Genomic DNA, 15,994 nt, shown 5'->3' with positions numbered 1-15,994 from the left:
TTGTCTGTCTTATGTACACACCAGCCGCCAAGTCAAATTCTTTGTGTGTCTAAAACACGAAGCAAATGAATGTTTCTGATTCTGATTCTGATAGATCTGCAAGTAACGATCGCTCACAAAGAACTGGAATCAATAGTACAATATTTACCTCTGCTATGTCGTAGCATAAATGGAAATATTCAACTGAAGTACAAATACCTCACATGGCATGACAACATGTAGCAACCAGAGGCATGATCTCTGGATTATTATTTAATCTTCATAATTGAGCCCAGTCGTGTGACGCGTCGACAGGGGGCGCACGTGACCCGTCTGGACGCTGCGCACTGAAGACGCTGTAGAAGAAGAGTTAGGTTTGTAAACACAACAATATGGCGGACGAGAGGGGTGGAGGTGAAGACAACGTTAACGACATCATGGGGAACCAGTTACAGCTTTTACCAGGTAACTGTTGAGTTCACCTGAAGACTGGTCGGTCTTCTCGGTGTTTCAACAGGAGCGCGTGTCTCTCGTCGCCCTGCTAACAGCTAGCAGCTAGCTGACATGTCTCCAGGGCTCTCAAGTCTCACGCATTGAGCGTGAGACTCACGCATTTCGGTCTTATCTCACGCACTCCCGCCACACATCGAATTCCTCACGCTGAAAAAACCTCTCGGCTATTTAATGCTTGAATGCAGGGGTGAGCCGATCGATTGTTCCGCTGCAGAGCTCCGACGCCGGTCTGCGCGCATTGGGATGGAGCAAAAAAATAGTCACTAGCACCCCCCCGTCAACAACTCTTTTCGGCTCGATGCCGGCGCGCGCAACGGTCAGCTGTATCGGGTGCTGATGGAAATCTCACGCTTGCCTGTCTTCAAAACTTGAGAGCCCTGTGTCTCCCCAACAGGCTACTGTTGCCGTCACATCCCGACTGACTCGTTCTATGAACCTCAGCTGTCACTTTCTGTTCCATTTTACCACCAGAGCGTGTCATTAAAATGATAACGTTGCAGCTGTAGTTTGGTTATAAGTAGGGATGGGTATCGTTTGGGTTTTTTCCGATACCGGTGCTAAACCGGTACTTTTAAAACGATACCGGTGCCTAAACGGTGCCTGAACCGATACTCTTTTTTTTTAACGCACAATGAGGACATTAAAAACCTCTTCGGCCATATTCCCTGTAGAAGCCGTTATCATGGAGCACTGACACACAACGGATATCAGACTGTTAACATACACAATATATGTTCTCCATTATATGATGTGATATGTATTGTCATGTGCAGACCTTATAGGGTTAATCCTGTCACTGTGTTGATGGGCAAAGAGAACAACCAATCAGAGGGACTGAAGATGACACGTGACAAATAAAGTTTTGCTTCTGACAGCGAGAGTTCCACTGAAACAAAGTGATGCCCCACGGTCTTTATTCCTCCGTCATTATATTCCCGGTAACACCGGGTATACAGCCGGGACCGCTGCACATCAACACATCTGCTAGCAGACTGTCACGCTCGTAGCTCGTAGCTAGCTTAAGCATGGTTATAATGGCTAATTTATTATTTCTTGGCCTACTTTTATGAATGCAAGACTTGCAATCAACGTTACGGTACTAATCTGAGTTAAGGCTGCTCGTCATCATCGGTCTCCACGTGTTCAGGGGGACCGGTGACGGTCTCCCCGTCGCGTCCAGCTTGACGCTGGTGTGCTCCACACGGGCTCACGTAGACACACACGGCCACGCCTCCGCTGTCAAAGTTAAATATGAGAGGCTCGTAACCTGCTGACAGGGCGGAGTCACCAGAGAAGTTCACAACAATAGTTTTTTTCAATTTCAATCGGCTCAGGCACCGGAAAGAAGCACCGAAATGTGCGTTGCGTTTCGGTCCGGGTAATACCGGTTGTATTGGAACCGGGTTTCGGTACCCAACCCTAGTTATAAGGCGTTCAAAGAGTGAGCCGCTATGGTTGCTGTGCCATAACAGACAATGAGGACGAGGACGAGGACGAGGAGGAGGAGGAGGAGGAGGAGGAAGAAGGTGACATGGAGACTGAACACCGAGACGGGGAGGCAGCAGAGAAGCCCACCCTGATCAACTTTGACCCCAGTCTACCCACATCACATGCTGTGAGTGATGTCACCGTGGCTTTCTTTTCTCCACATGTTTACTACCGTGCATGTGTCCCTTTCAGTCCCAGAGCGGTTCGTTCTTGCAGCTGTTGTTGTGTTGACTGTGACCCCTGTGCTGTTAGTATCTGGGTTTAGACATGGAGGAGTTTCACGGCCGTACAGTCCACGATGAGGACAGCTGTCACACCATCCCTGTGTTGCCAAACACAGCTGTGATGCTGGTGCCAGGTCAGACGCTGCCTCTGCAGCTCTTCCGGCCGCAGGAGGTCAGCATGATGCGGAGCGTCATCCAGAAAGACCGCACTTTGCTGTGCTTGCACACAGGTAAGACGCATAGCACATGTTGACATTCGCAATCATCACAGTCTGGAGAGAGTGCATTTCTTTGTTTGGCATGTCAGTTAAAGGGTTTACTAGTCATGACAGCTATATGTTTGACTGTGAAAAAGGTTGTATAATGTTTCTTATGAGACACTTGAAGAGCTTTTTAACGTCTGAGAAAAGAAATCCTGATGATAATCTGACTTGGTGCATGCGATTTGAAAGATCTGGGCATGCTTGATGGTAATTGAATGATCCAGTGTTTTTACTGGGATTGTTACCATTGTTTTTGTATGTCAGTCCCCCAGCCTTATTGAAGTACAACACTAAATGACGACGATATCTTTTGATTATTTTTTGTTTTACATTTTAATGGTTTTTTTGGTGTCTGTTTCAGCAGTGATGCAGGTGAGTTGGAGGCAGAGTTTGGAACAACAGCTGAAATCTATGCATACCGAGAAGAGCAGGAATATGGCATTGAAACTGTCAAAGTAAAAGCTGTAGGCAGGCAGAGATTCAAGGTCCATGAGATAAGAACTCAAGCAGACGGGTAAGTTTAATTGCTTCATGAACAAAGGTTAGGGCTGAAAGTCACTGTGCATGAAGACATAATCACTGTGTCGTGGTTCTCCCATGCAGTGAGCTGATAGCTGTCTGTAGGAACTCTACAAAATCTCTGAATAATGTCACTTACATTACCAGTCAAATATAAATATTATTCACTGCTGGCTGGTAACTGGGAAATTGGATTATTATATTATTCTATGATCAATTTGTCTTAATTGCTAATTATGTCATAGATAAGTTATCGCCATAGACACTTTCACAGAGGGGAACATATCAGTGTATTACAAGATCCTCGTCTGTCAAACCAGTTGGATCGTCAATCAAATATCCTATGAAAGTTCTTTTAAAATGATCTAAAAAATATTGGCCACCGTGTGTTCGTGTTTGACCAGCCGTTTCCTGCAGCCTGTTCCAGCCAGTACTCCCCAGTGACTCCAGTGGTGTTCTCATAGTTCACAGCTAGAGGGCAGACTTCAGTCATCCCCAAAAAGTAAACTACATGCTACAGAAACAAATAATTGGAATTAATTACCTTCGCATTGAAAATGCCGGAAGGTTATGTTTTGATCGCCGTGTATTTATTTATTTATTTATTTGTATGCGTGTTATTCGCAAATCTCAAAAAGTATTGAACCGAATCGCATGAAATTTGGTGGGATGATTGTTTATTATCCGGGGACCAGTTGATTAGATTTTGGGATCGATCGGGTCAAAGGTCAAAGGTCAAAGGTCATGAACAGGTCAAAATCTTTCGCAGAACTCAAAAAGTATTGAACCGAATCGCATGAAATTTGGTGGGATGATTGTTTATTATCCGGGGACCAGTTGATTCGATTTTGGGATCGATCGGGTCAAAGGTCAAAGGTCATGAACAGGTCAAAATCTTTCGCAGAACTCAAAAGTATTGAACCGAATCGCATGAAATTTGGTGGGATGATTGTTTATTATCCGGGGACCAGTTGACTAGATTTTGGGATCGATCGGGTCAAAGGTCAAGAACAGGTCAAAATGTTCTTGAATCGCATGAAATTTGGTGGGATGATTGGTTATTATCCGGGGACCATTTGATTAGATTTTGGGATCAATCTGGTCAAAGGTCAAGGTCATGGAAAGGTCAAACTCTTTTTTTACCATAGCACGATACATTTTTGTCCAATTGGCATGCAACTAATGCCAACATTTTCATAATTCAATGCCCAATCTTGTGATATGCGAAGGTATGCGCTCTACCGAGTGCCCATTCTAGTTGTGAATGCCATCATATTGTAGCAGAAGTTTTGTGGATTTATTTGATTTTGTATGGATTAAATAGTTCGAAATTAAACACTGCATATTATCTCATTTTAGAATTGGCCTACATGCCTTTTTAAGTGTGTGTGTGTTTGTGTTCAGCTTCATGGTTCCATCTAAATTATTATTTATTGCTCATGTGGTGTTGCTTAGTGAATGTTTGTTTGTCTGAGCTCCAGGGAGATTACTGAGGGCATCCTGGTTGAGGAGGTGTTGGATAAATATGTATTATTGCTGACAAAGAAAATGCACAGCTGGCACCTTTTTATAATCATCTCAGATTTAGAAACATCCTTTCATATACCAAATAGCATTCATCCAGCGCTCCATGTGTTTAATCTGTTATTCATCTGCTCCGCTTCACTCTCCTTCTGTTATTCTCGTTCACATTTTCCCCTTGACTGACTTTTTTTCCACAACCTATGTTATGGTCTCCCTTCATTTGTCTCGTCAGGATCAAACAAGCCAAAGTACAGATCCTTCCAGAAAGAATCCTTCCAGATCCTCTCTCTGCCGTGCAGCTAGGACCCCTCTCCAGGCTCCACATGCACCCCTCCTCCAAACCCCCGAGTCAGAGCTGCAAACAGGCCCAGCGCTGGTGGAATAACTACCAGCAGGTGAAACACACACACACACACACACAGTACATGTTGTACACATTATGTGCAACATCTTTTGCTATGAAATACAAAAGAAATGTCCATTACAAGGAATTTAAAGTTTGATGTGGCTCACATCGCTATTATGACATTTTTTCACTTTTGGTGTGCATGTCATAAATGAAGAACTGGGTACTTCACTCATCATCGTATGAAGATCAAATGAGTAAATGATGCGTATGTTTTTCATCACAGAGGAAGTTTCACTGTGCCAGTCTCACGCCATGGCCAGCTTGGGTCTACAGACTCTACGACTCTGTGAGTACTGCAGACAGTGTGCACTGCTTAGAATTCCCTTCCGACTCTATATAAACATCCCATTGGAATGAATGTGTCTGCCTCCTGTGTCTCACCTCACAGGAGTCACTCATGTACAGGGTGAAGAAACAGCTCCATGAATGGGACGAGAATCTGAAGGATGACTCCCTCCCTAAGAACGCCGTAGGTCAGCCTCTGTTCAGTGTGTTGCAGATGGATGGCAGATGCATACACGCATGCGCACATATGTCTTTTCGTTTGTGTTATTTTCCTTTCAACCGTTGTTTTCCCTTCGGTCTGGTTTCTGTCAGACTTCTCCTACAGAGTGGCGGCCTGTCTGCCCATAGACGACGCTCTGCGGCTCCAGCTGCTAAAGATCGGCAGCGCCATCCAGAGACTTCGCTATGAGTTGGACATCATGGATCGGGTAAGGAAAGGTCACCACTGACCCCTCACTCCTGCCCGACCACCTCCGCCTGTCTCGTATGTCGCTGCAGCCATCAACGGCGTCATCATGTGATAAGATCTTCCTGCTGGTGTCGTCTGTCTTTTCTCTGTGGTGTTCTGTAGCTGTCAGGGGCTGTTCCTGCAATATCTCAGTCCAAAGTTGGCCTCCACAATGTAAACAGTTTAGAAATATTTTTGTGCAAGCACACAAAGTTTAATTGTATTGCTTGTAAGAATGTATTTGAACAGATCTGTAGGAAGGATTTAGTATACATATGCTGTGTGTCACATTTCACCAGCAAGAGGAATGCTTGGTGGAATATTGACTAACAACAGCTTCACAGCAGTAAATAGTTTCTAACAGATATTTAAGCTGCTCACATACATTTCTAAATCTAAACACTGGATTGTGAATGCAGACTTTGTGGGTCAGTGTGCTATGTTGGAATTTACCTTAATGACGATTAACATTTTGGCTGTTATCATTAGCCTTCTTTGATCAACTAATGCATTTTGTGTCTTTTTAATTAACATTTACATGAAAATGTTATGGCAACAAAAACGAAATAATCCCAGGTGAAGATGGCCAATGTCACTCCGACATTACCCCCCCCCCCACACACACACACATATATATATACATATATAATATACATACACACACACACACACACACACACACACACACACACACACACACACACACAGTGCTTAGTACCGCTGCATCATTCACCAGACACTGCAGAGCGTTCACAGGATGTGTGAAGGGCTTCCTTAATGTGCTGCTTGTTATCGTCACTTTCCCTCCTGTCTGACTGAGCATAATAATCCTCCTTAATGTTGCGAGTCTGTTGCTGCAGATCTGAACTCAAGTCATCTAGCGATTTACTCTTATGGAAGCATAAAGGATGGGGTGGATTAGTATATGCTACAACAATAAGAACACTTTGTATGAAGAACATCTGATATGTCGAGATCCTTTTCACACTTATCTCTCCTCCTCAGTGCACATCCCTGTGCTGTAAGCAGTGCCAGGACACAGAAGTCACCACCAAAAATGAGATCTTCAGGTGAGAACATCATTACTTTTGCATTTTGCTCGTTTATAACAAATACGTTGCACATTGTTAATACAACTTTACAAAGATTTGACATTTGATGAGAGAGATAATTCATCACTCTGATCATCTCAAGTGATGTTGCACTTTCTTTACCTGCCTGGCAGGTAACTAGATTAAGGAGCCGAACATTTCTATGCAGTAAAAATCACTTTAATGAAGGTTTAACGTTTTTGAACACCTAGATGCACAACTTTCTGTCTTTGAAGAGGTTTCAACTTGAGAGGCGCGGATCGATCGGCCGCCTGTTGAGACCAGACGGTTGTCTGAGACTGATCGGCCACAACCGGCCAGTCTGTCTCATGATGGTTTTACAAAGGAGTCCTTCCCTGCAGCAGTTGGGGTTAATGTAAAAAACAAACCAAACAAAAACACGATGGTGGTACACTACTCGGAACATATCTGCTCCCACATTTAATTTGTGGTTATTTTAATTTTGTTATCTACCTTCATCACAGTAATCCCATTAATTATTAACAAGTCAACGTTGATTAGAGTGTCCGTACCGAAGTGGCATAAAATCTGAGGTTACGTCGTTCACATAAGTGACACACACGCACACTTGCACACTGTTATGTAATGCCATCTTATATCTGTTTTTGATGTGTGACAGTTGTATCAACTGTTTTGTTCTTTGTATCTTGATAATCTAAGAGAATGAATGATTATGTGTTTAATAAAGTTAGACACTTCCTCTGACGAACAACTACATATATGCATTTATGTATGCATTTCAAATTTAAACCCAACAATAAGTGGAGGCAGGAAATTGCTATCTGAGAAACTGACTCAAAATGTGTCTCTTTTTTGTGGATTTTAATCTGCAAAGACCTGTGGGGTTAAAAAATTATCTTGTTGAATTTAAAATGAAAAACATTTACCATCCTTGCGCCTTAGTTTTGTAGTGTCTGTGTTTTATTTCTCGAATTACTCCACTTAGACCACACTAGACTCATTTCAAGCCACTGATAAAAAGTATGTTTTTTGTTTATGGTTTTTGAAACCGTAATTTTATTTATATTCTGAGACATCCAAATTTATTCCAAAATAGTCAGAACTGTACTATTTAATATACATGTTTTATGCGCTACACTACTACACACAATGTGTGTATCCATTTTTTGTTTTGTTTTAGTCTTTATTTGACCATTCTTTCGTGTTTTGTCTGAACTGGTAACTGAAGTCATTTTCACTGCTGATCCTGTTCCTCCTGCCGGGCCTCTCCCTGCAGCTTGTCTCTGTATGGACCCATGGCTGCATACGTCAACCCTCACGGCTACGTCCATGAAACCCTGACCGTCTACAAAGCCAACAACCTCAACCTAGTCGGCCGGCCTTCCACACTGCACAGCTGGTTTCCAGGGTAACTTTGCTCTACTTATGGCATTTAGCTCTCACCCCTCCCTTTAGACGAGTGAACGATGCGACCCCTAACACACACACACACACACACACACACAGAATAGATTGACTGACCGCATATTCTGCCTTTTAGTGCTTTCATAAATGCATCTTTATAAATGTGACATTCTATATACGGCCTGACTCATTGCATCGGGGGTCCTAGTCATGCTTTAACACCACATTTGCTCTAACTGTATTGTGACGGATGACCCGTTGCAAAGAGTCCGGCACCCCATACTCCCGCAGCACCCGCCATTAAAAACCCTCAGGGCGGATCTCATCCACCCTCGGCGCCTTGACACCAAGGAACTTTTTGACGACCTTAGCGGACTCCACCAGGGAGTCAAATAGACCAGTGTCTTGAATTAGAAACATTTGGCCTTTCTGTGTGGCATCATATCAGTGTTGAATCTCTTATTAGTGATTTGAGATCATTGTGTGACGCCAGCTTTCTGTAGCGAGCAGCAGGAGAGGGAGACCTCCCAGAGGCTCTCTGTCTCAATCCAACCGCTTATCAAATAAAACACGTACTGCATCCGTAACAGCGATCTGAGAAGATACGGTGAATGTGTGTCACTGATATGGACTGTGAGATATTTTCACCTGGGTACAAACCTGTGTGAATTTAGTGTAATTAGTAAGCGATGAGAGATCATGGTACAATGTGCCTTCAGTGGCTTATTACACCTAGAATATACCATCACAAAGAAAGCATTACGTATTTATTTAAAATTATATTTAAATATGATGTTTAATTAAATGGTTCCATAAACAATTATAGTGTAACACTTTTTTCCATTAGTCGCTGGATTACTTGTTAATGGCACCTACAGTAAGTACCAGTATGATGTGTTTGTAATGGGTTGCATTTTAATAGCAAATATAAAATAAACTAGAGACCATCCTGTGATGGGATGAACTGCATCATCATTCCAAACGGTTCATGTTTTTATACCCTAAAACATTTCTGAAGGGGATGTGTGGCAGCTGTCTCCAATCTGGCCTCGGCTGCTGGTGATTGGCAATCAGTCAGCAGCCGAGGCCGCCCTCATAAAAGCTCTGTTGAGAGTGGAGCAGGAGAGTGAGCAGAGGCGCAGTGTTGCGGTCTGCTCGGTGTTGTGTAGTGGCAAATAAACATGCTATCAAACGGAACCTCTTCGTTGGTGTCGGCTGATCCTGAGTGCTTTTGGGGGAAACCCACGGGTAGCGGCGCGAGAGCTGCTACAGGGATCTTTAATGACCTGTTGTCCTCTTCCTCTGCCCACAGGTACGCCTGGACAATTGCGCAGTGTCGAGTCTGCGGGTCTCACATGGGCTGGAAGTTCACAGCAACCAAGAAGGACTTGTGTCCACCTCGTTTTTGGGGTCTGACCCGCTCCGCTATGCTCCCCCGTATCCCCCACGTCGAGGGGGAGGAGGGGAGAGAGGGCTCTCGCCTTTTCTGCATGTGATGTCAGACCATCAGTTATCGTAAAAAGAAAAGAAAATTCTCACGAGCCTGGACTTCACGCGCTTTCTGGCTGCGTTTACTTTTAGTGATCGATGCCTCACACACCACCTGTCGCCCTTTGCAGCAAAGCCATCATGTTAGTGGAAAGATCCAGTAAAATGTTACTCGCAGAGCAAATTGGAACGGGGAGGAGGAAGTGATTGTTCTCGAAGGTCCTTGATGTGACGACTAAGTGCACTCGTAGAAAGAAATAGAGAATAACTAATGTATTCCCTTACATTCTAGCACGCAGCCAGCTGATCTGCACATCTGTCCAGCTGATTCATTGGTAGCTGCAGACACACAAACACAGATTCCTTTGAGCTCTTTTCCTTTTATGATGAATTTGACTGGATACAAGTGAGATGGAGATATTGATGTTCACCTAATCTGCTGTTAAACCAACCAGAGAATATAAATTCACTTAGCATTCAGGTCCTTTTGTGGGTTTGTCAGATATGTTTTCTGATGTCAGCTGCTGTAAGTCTTCAGAAGGAATACAAGTGTTATTGTATGTGTAGATCTGTCGCTCAGGATTATTTTCAATCTTGGGAGTTAGATTTTATGTATTTTTCTATAGAAGAAGGTTGGAAAGTAATTCACCTACTCATCAATGTCTGCTTTCTATTATCACACCAGTGTTTTATGCAATGAACAAAAAACTGAGGTGATAATGACAATGTTTAATATACTAAAGTAGAGATGTCTTCTTGGCGCCTAATGGAGGACTGTTTTCTTTTTCAATTTTAAAGATGAATAACCCAGAGAACGAGAAGTGCATTTACCTATCTTCATTTATGTCCATGTTGTGTGGCATGTTTTGGTGTGCCGACGCCCCGGTGCAGTGTCTTTTGATACGTTTGCTGAAGCGGGGATCCACAGACCTGAATAAAGATTGTAAATGAGGAAGAGATCAGATTTAAATTTGTAAATATTTTTTTGAATTAATTTTTTTAGTTTCTCAGTTTTTAGGACTTGTGATTTTTTTCAAGGTGCTGTCTCATGATTGTATAAATGTTACTGTAAATAAGAGGCAGATAAAGCCTTCGTGTTCAACATCACTGGTCTTCTACTGTTTGTAGAATCTGTCTCTTCATCCATTCTCATCCGCTTATTCCGGGGTCGGGTCGCGGGGGCAGCAGGTTGACCCAGACTTCCCTCTCGCCCGCAACATTCTCCAGCTCATTCTGGGGGATCCCGAGGCGTTCCCAGGCCAGCCGGGAGATGTAATCCCTCCAGCGTGTCCTGGGTCTTCCACGGGGTCTCCTCCCAGTTGGACGTGCCTGGAAAACTTCTAACGGGAGGCGTCCAGGAGGCATCCGAATCAGATGCCCGAACCACCTCAGCTGACTCCTTTCGATGCGGAGGAGTAGCGGCTCGACTCCAAGATCCCTCCTGATGTCCGAGCTCCTTACCCTATCTCTAAGGCTGAGCCCGCCACCCACGGAGGAAACTCATTTCGGCCGCTTGTATTCGCGACCTCGTTCTTCGGTCACTACCCAAAGTTTGTGACCATAGGTGAGATTGGAACGTAGACCGACCAGTAAATTGAGAGCTTCGCCTTTCGGCTCAGCTCTCTCTTCACCAAGACGGACCGGTACAGCGCCTGTTTTACTGCTGCAGCCGCACCGAGCCGCCTGTCGATCTCCCGCTCCATCTTACCCTCACTCGTGAACAAGACCCCGAGATACTTGAACTCCTTCGCTTGGGGCAGGCACTCTGTCCCCACCTGGAGGGAGCAATCCACCGGTTTCCGGCAGAGCACCATGGCCTCAGATGTGGAGGTGCTGACTCTCATCCCTGCTGCTTCACACTCTGCTGCAAGACGCCCTGGTCTGAGGATGCTGACAGTACCACATCATCTGCAAGCAGAAGAGAGGTGATCCCAAGACCCCCAAACCTGACCTGCTCCACCCCCAGGATGCACCTAGATATCCTGTCCATGAAAATCACAAACGGGACCTGTCTCTTCATGTCACGGAGAATTGTTCAGAAATCATCTTTTCAATAAGTGAAGTCATTGATTGCAATAAGAAGTTATCTAGAATGTGGAAGTATTGGGTTGTGTAATTTAATGTTTTGGGGATGTTTTCATAAAGGAACTAGAATGGGCACTCGGTAGAGCGCATACCTTTGCATATCACAAGATTGGGCATTGAATTATGAACCTAAAAATGGACTGTGCTATGGTAAAAAGAAGATTTTGCACGCATACAGTTTCCCCCTTATATTTCAGTCACATTGTGTTCCCTTGCACCTACATCTATGTATAATGATACATCAATTACCTTATGTTCTGGTACACAATCAGTAAAGATAACAGTTGTTTGAGTTCATTTGAATAAAATTGGGAATAATTATACTGCACGTTGCTGGCCGTTTCTCCATTTTATTCATATCAACAGTATCAATAGTTAACAGTAATAACAGTAATGCCTTTGAGTCAAGTTGAATCAAAAAGTGAGAATATTTATTGTATATAAAGTGTCTTGTGATTGGCTGAGCGAGTGAAGGGGGATGTTGTTGTTTGTGTTACTTGGGAGTGTAATGTCTAACGGTGTTCCCTGTTTAGCGGAGGCTACGGCCCACAGTCGCCTCTACTGTCCCCGAATAAACGGCAATAAGCGAGACAATGTCTCGTAGCGCTCCTGGCCCAGGGTCGCTACATGTTGTATTCATTATAATGCATTGGACGAGTCCAATGTGGAGATGAAATGAAAATATAAAATATCTTGACTATATCTGGAAATATTTTAGTGTACAGATGCTTGCTGTTTAATTTTAAGTTTGCCGACAGGAGGAACGATGTACTCATTCATGTTTTCTGGACATATTTCTGACACTGAAGGTGTATTTTTTTACATTAAAAAAAATGTATACACAGCGCTGTGGTTGTGATTGACATGCATGTTACAATCCATGCATGATACAATATGACAAACATTTACCAGTTTAATAACAGGTGATAATAATAAACATATCTCATTCAAATTACGTGACGCGGTCAGGTGACGTCACAGCAAGGGGCGTGGTCCTGCGACCGTGAAAAGTTCGAAATGGAAGGTTCGGAGTTCCGTTCAGAGAGTCTCACTCGCTCAACCGCCTTTCACCAGTGAACACGGAGTTTTCTCTGGACGAAAAGCAACTCAACAAGCACCCAGTGAACAATTGGGTAAGAAGTAAGAACTCAAACTGCTTATTAGCTAGTTGTACGTGTGTTTTCACCTCGAGTCCAAGTTAAACACGCGCCAAGTTGCTAGCTAAAGTACGGTTTAAAAGATATTACAAGCTAGCTAGATTGCATTAGCTCTTAAACTTTACTTAAGCATATTTCCTCTATTCTGTGAATTGTTCACTTCATATAGTTGTTTAATCCTGATTGTCTTTACTGTATTAAACAAATATATGAAGTGAACAATTTACAGACGAGATAAATTATGCTTCAGTAATGTTTAAGAGCTAATACAATTTAGATAGCTTGTATTATCTTGTACACTTTATTTTTTAGCTATCCACTTCGTGAGTCTGAACCTGAGTGTCTTTACTGGTTCAGACGTATTAGCAATACAATAACTATAACATAAGTATGTATCACGCAGATTGCCTCATTTCAAAGTTCGATATAATATTGGATTCGGTTGGATTATTGATCCTGATTCATAAACATGTGAGCTGTATTTAAATGTAGCATGCTGTGCAGTTGAAAGCAATTTAACACGTCCTATGTATTGTTGGGTATCATTGTTCACTCTTTAAAATGCTTTATGTTTTATAAAAGTAATGCGTAGTTGTGGAAAATGTAAAATGTTTCTCTGCAAAGTGTAGCTGTCAAATAAGTGGACTGAAGTCCAGGATCAGCAGCCCTGCTCCTCCTTCATCCCCTTGTATTATACATTTAGAACGTGTAATAGATCTACTTTCCCTTACCGATGTAGATAATGTGTAAAAAGAAGTGTAATCTTAAAGATCACTGCCGTCACATCACAGATCACAAAGAAGCTGGCCGGCCACTGCAGGGGACAGCTCTCTGGGTGACCTCCATCGGCAATGAGGTCGGCCAGATACTGACCAGTGTCCTGACGGTGCAGGAGCGGCCGGGACTGGACCTGATGGTCTCCGGAGTGTCTGTGTTGGATGCGTACCCTAGAACTCGCAGGAATACACGACTGGTACCTCTGTAGTATCCTTAAGAGAGGCAGCGGCCCCCGAGGGCCACCAGTATGTACGATTCCCGTCAACATATTGTAGCCTTGTGTCCGGGTTGAGCTGGCGGGACTCGGGTGGAGTTGGCCGAACTTCACGTTGATCCACATCTCCGGTGGATGACGAATCTCAAAAAACGTGCACGGGTTCTTATTTTCTCCTCCTCCCCCTTTAAGGTGGTGGAGGAGTCTGAGTCGCTTGCTCCTTGACCCCGAGCCAATGAGCGGTTCAATTGTGTTTATATTGGACTAGAATAAAATAGAATATAGAATAGATAGGTAGGTATTCCTTTATTAGTCCCACTGTGGGGAAATTTCAAAATCCCAAAAGTTTAGAATGAATTATTTAGTATGTGTTGCATCTTCAAATTCACTCTGATTCTTCTTTCAGTTTTGTAAATCACGCTTTGGTGGGTCAAAGTCGGCCTCACTAAAGCCACATTTAGTGGCTAGGAGGACCCCCAGCCCTTCTCCTCTTCCTTTCATTGTTAAAGAAAAGTGGGTACATTATACATATCATGGTATATAAGTGTAATATATTACGAAGTGAAATGTAGTAGTAGCAAAACAATATTCAATATAGTACAGCAGTATTGTACAGCAATATCGTATTGCATATTTAAGTACACTACCGTTCAAAAGTTTGGGGTCACTTAGAAATGTCTTTATTTTTCAAAGAAAAGCACTGTTTTTTCAATAAAGATAACATTAATCAAAAATACACACTATACATTGTTAATGTGGTAAATGACTATTCTAGGTGGAAACGTCTGGTTTCTAATGAAATATCTCCATAGGTGTATAGAGGCCCATTTCCATCAACTATCACTCCAGTGTTCTAATGGTACATTGTGTTTGCTAATCGCCTTAGAAGACTAATGTCTGATTAGAAAACCCGTGCAATTATGTTAGCACAGCTGAAAACAGTTATGCTGGTGATATAAGCTATACAACTGGCCTTCCTTTGAGCTTGAAGTTTGAAGAACAAAATTAATACTTCAAATATTAATCATTATTTCTAACCTTGTCAATGTCTTGACTAAATTTTCTATTCAATTTTCAATTCATTTGAGAAATAAAAGTGAGTTTTCATGGAAGACACGAAATTGTCTGGATGACCCCAAACTTTTGAACGGTAGTGTAAGTCTAAAAAAATACAATATCTATCTATTTGTACACTTAGGCAATGACAAAAGAAAAAACCTGCAGCTCCTCCATTCTATGATCATAAAACTGATTAACGGCAGCTGATCTGTCGTAACAACAATGGTTGTTCCACCCACAGCTTCTCGCGAGTGTCGTTCGCTTGCTGCTGTCCTGGCACTTGAGTGTTGCTGCCGGCGACTCGTCGCAAACACGCCACTGAGTCGTCGCTGTACTGGCACCTAGCGGCACTTACCACAGAGTTGCCGCGAAGTTGTCGCTGAGTACAGGCACCTAGCGGCACTTGCCGCTGACTTGCCACTGAGTTGTCGGTGCCAGTGATTGCACTCACCCTCTCTCCAGGGCAGGCAGGCAGGCAGGGTCAGAACAGGCAGAATACACACTAATAGTGTTGTTACGAGATGTGCCGACGCTTCGAAGCGTGTGTCGAGTAATGGAGGGGGCGTTTCCTCGAAGCGCGTATCGAGGCTTGCTTTATTTAGGGGAGGAGCCAAAAATGATGACATCAGAAGCCTCGCTGCCTGGCTGTACCACGTGACTGCGTCGGGAAGTGGTTCAGATATTGCCGGGAGGTTTGACAGCAATATAAACCCCTCAGGCTCCATTCAACATGTGGGTTGTTGGTTGAGAGTTTGGAGAGTTTTAGAGAGAGTGAGGAGAGAAGGATAGGTGATAAGATGGAACTGTTGAGAAACTGTTATTTCTGAATAAAAATGAATAAAATGTCCCCTGTCCTGTACATCACTGTCCAAGTTACACAAGCATATTCAGTCCCCTCTTCCTAGTTACACACACACGTTCACTGTCCTCTGCCTGCTTAAGCCCATGCCATTTTCCTAAAGTGACATAATAACATTATTACACAACCTGCCATATCATATGATACTCCCATTTTGGGAACATTAACACACAGAATACATTAAAAAAATATTTTATTATGCACATATGTGATAATTTATGTACAG

At 43.2% G+C, this 15,994-nt stretch overlaps 1 protein-coding gene across 1 annotated transcript; it reads left to right on the top strand.

Moving 5' to 3' along the window:
- The first annotated feature begins 341 nt into the window (after positions 1-341).
- On the top strand, positions 342-10,724 carry crbn (cereblon). Its single transcript, XM_056438017.1, is given in 12 exon segments — positions 342-444; positions 1,965-2,107; positions 2,233-2,410; positions 2,413-2,434; positions 2,829-2,981; positions 4,743-4,905; positions 5,143-5,205; positions 5,308-5,392; positions 5,517-5,632; positions 6,658-6,722; positions 8,002-8,133; positions 9,442-10,724. Coding segments are annotated over 12 exon segments (1,377 nt in total). The 5' UTR covers positions 342-371; the 3' UTR covers positions 9,626-10,724.
- Positions 10,725-15,994: the final 5,270 nt, after the last annotated feature.

Source organism: Pseudoliparis swirei, chromosome 18 (assembly GCF_029220125.1).
Source record: "Pseudoliparis swirei isolate HS2019 ecotype Mariana Trench chromosome 18, NWPU_hadal_v1, whole genome shotgun sequence".
NCBI classification, from domain to species: Eukaryota; Metazoa; Chordata; class Actinopteri; order Perciformes; family Liparidae; genus Pseudoliparis; species Pseudoliparis swirei.
Note: the sequence above shows the minus strand (reverse complement) of the source record. Positions and strands in the feature narration are given on the sequence as shown.